This window comes from Gekko japonicus, unplaced genomic scaffold, assembly GCF_001447785.1.
Source record: "Gekko japonicus isolate JY-2015 unplaced genomic scaffold, Gekko_japonicus_V1.1 scaffold3708, whole genome shotgun sequence".
NCBI classification, from domain to species: Eukaryota; Metazoa; Chordata; class Lepidosauria; order Squamata; family Gekkonidae; genus Gekko; species Gekko japonicus.
Window position 1 is genome coordinate 109,459 of NW_015162072.1, and position 6,000 is coordinate 115,458.

Consider the following 6,000-nt stretch of genomic DNA (forward strand, 5'->3'; position numbering starts at 1 on the left):
CCCCATGGCGAAGAAGAGGAGGAGGAGACTGGATTCATACCCCGCTCTTCAGTTGGAGTCTCAGAGTGGCTTACAATCTCCTTTCCCTTCTCCTCCCCTCCCCACAACAGACACCCTGTGAGGTACGTGGGGCTGAGCTCCTTTTATTTATTTATTTTATTCGACTTTTATCCCACCCTCCCCCGCATAGCAGGCTCAGGGCAGGTTACATAAAATTGAATAAAATACAGTATATACAATTAATATATACAATTAATATAATTAAAACAAGAACTGCTTGTGAGAGGAGCTCTGAGAGAACTTGTGACTGACCCAAGGTCACACCAGCAGCAGCATGTGGAGGAGTGGGGAATCAAACCCAGTTTTCCCAGATTAGAGTCTGCACTCCTAACTATTACACCAAACTGGCTCTCCTGTGGCTCACAGCCTAAAAACAGCATAAAGAGAATGAAACTAACATAAAGGATTTAAAAAATCGCATGCTAACTATCAAAGGGTAACTTTTTAATGCTAACTATCTAATGATAGCCCAGGGGGAAAGGCTTTGCAGTGGTGAGGGATATACCCAGCCTGCAGCACAGACCGGCTCAGCCAGGCGCTGCTGCTTTCCACAGAGGAAACTGCCAATCTTTTTGAATAACACTTCTTATCTCACAGAACTGACTTGGTCACGTGCCGACAAAAGAGCCCAGTGAGATGCTTTCCCTTATGGCAGAGGTTCCCCACCCTTTTGAGCCTGCTGGCACACTGGGAATCCTGACACAGCATGGTGGGCACAGCAACAAGATGGCTGCTGCAGGAGGTGGAGCCAACCACAAAATGATCACCATAGTTTTAACTTCAATAACACAGTGTAGATCCTTGTTCCATGGTAGCAGCTGCCAAAGCAACATTAAAAAAAAAACACGTGCACTGCCAATCAAACTTCTGATAACCAATCAGAAGACTTGTTGGGCAAAAGCCCTACCTGGCCCCACCCACTTCCTAAAAACACTTGGTGGAGGCCAGACAGGCCCATAGCCAGGATTTTGTGGCTTGTGGGGCAAATTTTTTTCTGGTGGGGCTGAAGTTCTCAGTGCAGAAAGAAAAGCCATTCAGCCAATAGAAAGCTGATACCAGGACAGGTCTCTAAACTGCAAGCTGCCAACCACTTTAGATGACAGTTCTCAGCTGCTGCAAGTTAATCTGCCAACCTAAGCAACAATTCTGATAACAAGCCAGCAGGTGGGGGTGATGACTTCTATAGGCAAGAAAGCTAACACTCAGGCAGAAAAACTCTAAGGAAACCAGGGATCCTAGAGGTCACTTACTCCAATCCCCTTGCTCAGTGCGGGAATTAGTCCCTTACAGCACTCCACTCTGCTTAAAGGAGCACACAACTTTAAAAAAATGTTTTAAAGTGATTGAAAAAAGCATTTATAGGAGAAATTCTTGTGGGAGCTGTGCCTTTAAGAAAGGGGACGGAGCCCCTGGAAGCCCTACTATAGCTACAGGCCTGGTGCCAGAAAAGGTATCAGCAGGCACCATGGTGCCCATGGGCACCGTGCTGGGGACCTCTTACTACTGGTTTACTGCGTGCCTCCTTCCTCCCGCTTCTCCGACAGCCGCGTGATTCCCCCTTCTTGCAGACATGCAATTTTTATGAATGCGGCCGAACAAGTTTCCTTCAACTCGGAGAGAGAAATCACACTGCCAAACAGCTGAACAGCCTAATGTAATTGGTCCTAATTGGAATTGGGATGATCTTCCCTGCCCCCCCCTCCCCACTCACTTCCAGACTCTTAATATGAAAACCTGCAAGATGACGAGCAGTTAAAGAGTGCGGGTTTCAAAAGTGTGCTTTGGGAACGTGGATAGACGGGGAAAGTAATTAGCACAGACTTGCACATATCCAAATGTTTGAGGATTAAATTAGCATCAACTTCACAGTCGCTGGCTCCGAGATTCAGAGGATGCTGCGGGCAATTTTTCTCGGGGCGCACAGAAGTGTCTGTGAGCAGGGCCAGCCCAGCTGCTAGGTGGATGGAGGTGGCATGCCGCGAGAGACAGACTCTGGGATACTGTTCATGGGCAGCAGCCAAGAGCACCATCTTAGACAGTCATAACCTTCTAAATCCACAGAAGTCAGTGGCCTTAAAAGGGCATAAGGACACTGTTGGCAATTGTATGGTTACCATCCTAGGGGAACCATTTGGACTTTCTGCTTCAGGCATTATCAGGGACTGGGGTGGGGGCTTCATGTCTGGCTGTTGCTACAGAGATTTTTCCTCCCACATATTTCCAGCAACATCTGATCAAAGCAATGAATGATGGGAAGAGGGAGAGGAGGAGGAGGAGGAGACTGGATTTGTACCCCATGTGTCACTTGGCATCTCAGTGCGGCTTACAGTCTCCTTTCCTTTTCCCTCCCCACAGCAGGCACCCTGTGAGGTAGGTGGGGCTGAGAGAGCTCTTTCGAGGACTGCTCTTGAGCGAACAGCTCTGAGAGAACTTGTGACTGGCCCAAGGTCACACCAGCAGCTGCATGTGGAGGAGTGGGGAATCAAACTCAGTACTCTCAGATTAGAGTCTGCGCTCTTAACCACTACACCAAACTGGAAGCCAAAGGGGCTACAAATTTTGGCTTGGCTTACTGGCCAAGCTATTGTTTGCAGTCTCCACTGACCCATCACCGAATCCTGTGGTACATGAAGAGAGTATGGGGAGTGGAGGAGCATTTGGGCTTATACGGGGCGTCTGGCAGAAGACCCACAGAATGGCAGAAGGAACCATCCCTTTTTCCTTCTGTGCAGAAGGGTGGGGAAAAGGTTTTCTCTCTTCCTGTTGCATTGGCACTTTTTTTACAAAGGCCCAAATGGGAGAAGGGGAAGTCACTGCTACTTTCCTCCAAAAACAGGGAGGAAAGGAGCGTTAGACAACACCTTTCAAGCAACATTAAACTGATGTGCAGTTGTCTGGTAAGAAACCAGTTCCATCTCCTGGTGATATACGAATGCTGGTTAACTTGGAGGTACATCCCCCCCCCCCGAGATTCTAAACTTGGATTAAACTCTGGTGATGTTCTCAGTTTGTAAGAAAATGAATCCCAGTGAAAGGACATCTGTACCAGACAGGTAGTCAGAATGAGTTTCTAACTGGGATGGCTTCATCATGTGAAAAGGAGAGAGGAGGAGAAAGGCATGGACACCCGACAAGAAGTCATGTTCATACATGTGCCAATTTAGCATCGGTTAAAAGATGCCATTTTTCACCCGCCTCAATTTTGTGCTCACAACAACCCTGTGAGGTTGGTTAGGCTGAGAGAGAGAGAGACCAGCCCAAGATCACCCAGTGAGCTTCCATGGCGGAGTGGGATTCGAACCTGAGGCTCCCAGATCCCAGCCCAACATTCTAACCCAGAGGCGTCAAACTCATTTGTTAGAAGGGCTGGGCCGTGTGTACCATAAAATGTAATGGCAGGTACGGGAGATATAAACTGTATAAAGGACAGAGGCAAACCCAATTAACAATATTATTTTTTACTCAAAATATAAACATGCTTAAAACATTAACATTCTTACAGTATTTCCTTAAAGTGTCTCCTCGATGCTCACCCTCCCACTTCTACCGCCCGTTACTCATTAGCACTGGGACAGGATACAGGGACATAATGCACAGCCTCTGTCATCTGGCAATAAAGGTAATAACCAGTTGCGCACAGGCCAGATAAGAGCCCTGGATGGGCTAGTTCTGGCCCACGGGCCATATGTTTGACACCCCTGCTCTAACCATTCCACAATGCTGGCTGCATGCAGCCATAGTTTCCTTCTCAGGAGCAGGGCAATTGCAAAGAAGCACAAAGGTGCTCACCAGATCGGACAGGGACGCTCACTGCTGGCAAGCAATTTATGGCCCCCTCTGTGACTTCACTATGCTTAGTAGTATCATTGCTCTTGCTCCCATTCATATCTGATGCTTGCAGGAGGCGGGGCGACACTGATACATGCTGACATCACATCAGAACTCCCACATACTAGACATTACTAGAAAGCTGGGTAGGAGAAAGATATAGGCTGATGGCCACCACATGATCCCCATAGCATCTAATTAGGCAGACACTAAAATGCTTTGGCCTGAAGGGCTATGCTTGCACTACCAGCTGGCTGCTGCACGTGGTCTTGGGAATACCCCAAACAACAGATTTGCAGCAACCTGTTTTCATAAGCAGATTGCTTTTGCTCGACTGGCTCCGGAAATCTCCAAGTGCAATTTTCCACTGGTGAATCGAAATGCGCCGCAGGTCAGGTTTGAACATGCAAAATTTGGTTTCGCCCTACTCAGTTTATTTTGGGCCTTGCATCTGGGACCTGCATATTTGGATCTTTGTCATTAAACTGCTCCATCTGACAAGGGCAAATCCAAAGCCACCAGGCAAGTTTAAACTGACTTCAGCTCTGCCAAAAAATGGGTTCTAATGCACAGGCCAGAGCATGACATTTGATCACCTAAGGCAGAAGATCTGTACGGCACCCCTTTTATGATAGTGCAGAATCTCCCTGTGGATTGTGCTTAATGGACAGGGTTGCCAACCTCCAGGTGGTGGCTGGAGATCTCCTAGGATTACAACTCTTCTCCAGGTGGCAGAGATCAGTTCACCTGGATAAAATGGCTGCTTTGGAAGGTGGACTCTGTGGCATTCTACCCCACTGAAGTCCCTCCCCTCCCCAAACCCCATCTTCCTCAGTCTCCACCCCCAAAATCCTCAGGTATTTCCCAACCCAGAGCTGGCAGCCCTATTCATGAATCAGGTCAGCCTGTTTCCTAAATGTGCCCACTTAGGGGACCACCTCACCTCATACAATTAGTCCACAGTTCCCACAAGGAACTAGCAACCAAGACCCCCCTTTTCTCTTCCTGACTTCAGAACGAATCAATATCGAAAGCCCAGTGGGCTGGATCCAGTCAGCTTTTTCACTGTCTCATCCAGCTGCACTCCTTACAGCTCATGTTCCACGTGGCTTTTGCTCATGCAGATCCCAGGACTCCCAGTGTAGCCTCATTTGGTAAAGGTTCCCTTGCTCGTCAAAAGGGACCCCTATTTGTCTTTTCCACCCCTGAAAAAGCTGGTTGACTCCAACCCGGTTGTGTGTATGAAGAAAGGAAGCTGCACTCACCCTTTGCTCTTGCGTAGCCACAAAAGTCTGGAACCCGGGTGCCACGCCGAATCCCAACTCCTGGACGAACGGCGGCTCAGACTGACTGTGGATCTGGACTTTGACTCCTGCTTCAAATGTCGTTTCGTCTGTCAAGAGAGCAAGAAGAGCTTCCTCAGCTGGGGAGCCAATCTCACGCGTTCTGTGCTCAGCCAAGCGAAAGATGCCGCAAGCTCAAACAATAACTATAACAATTCGGCACCGACAAAATTGCCGGTAAGTGGTAAACAAATTGGCATAAAATTGCTCCGTTTCCAAATGGTATTTAACGTCGGCTACTCACAGGGAGAGCCGAGTGCTGTGCAGTAACACAGGACTAACGGATGCACACAAGCTCTCTATTTTTATTTACGTTATTTATAGTCCGACTTTCTCACTCGGACTCAAGGCGGATTACGCAGAGAGAGTCAATACGCTTGACAAGACGTGACATTCAACAGACAATCCAATAGGATTAGGGTTGCAGAACCAACCAGAATTCTAAAAATGGAACTGAAGCAAAGCATAAATATCAAACACGACACATTAAATGACGCAAAATTCCACAGTAGGATCCTCGCTGCAATGAGTCGTACGGTCCATAGTCCCAATGATTTTTCTAAGTAACTTTTGTGAATCATTTAGTTACAGGGCAACTCTATTGCTTGCATATGCTAAAGAGGGAGCGGGACGGAAGGGGGGGAAGGCTCTTGATGCATTTGGAGACTCAGTTTCCATCAGGAGAACAAGTTACAGCAGAGGCCACTAACCTTTTCATTAATAACAGCTACTTCTTAGTCATGAAAAATATCCCTAGTTATTGCTCCCC

At 47.7% G+C, this 6,000-nt stretch overlaps 1 protein-coding gene across 1 annotated transcript in view; it reads right to left on the reverse strand.

Moving 5' to 3' along the window:
- The window catches only part of LOC107105632 (acid-sensing ion channel 2), a gene marked incomplete at its 5' end in the record, with an annotated part of 41,609 nt that extends 36,328 nt beyond the window's left edge, over positions 1-5,281 (reverse strand). Inside the window, one exon of the mRNA XM_015405631.1 lies at positions 5,154-5,281. Coding sequence (XP_015261117.1) covers positions 5,154-5,281 — 128 coding nt within the window. The remainder of the gene's footprint in view (positions 1-5,153) is intronic.
- Positions 5,282-6,000: the final 719 nt, after the last annotated feature.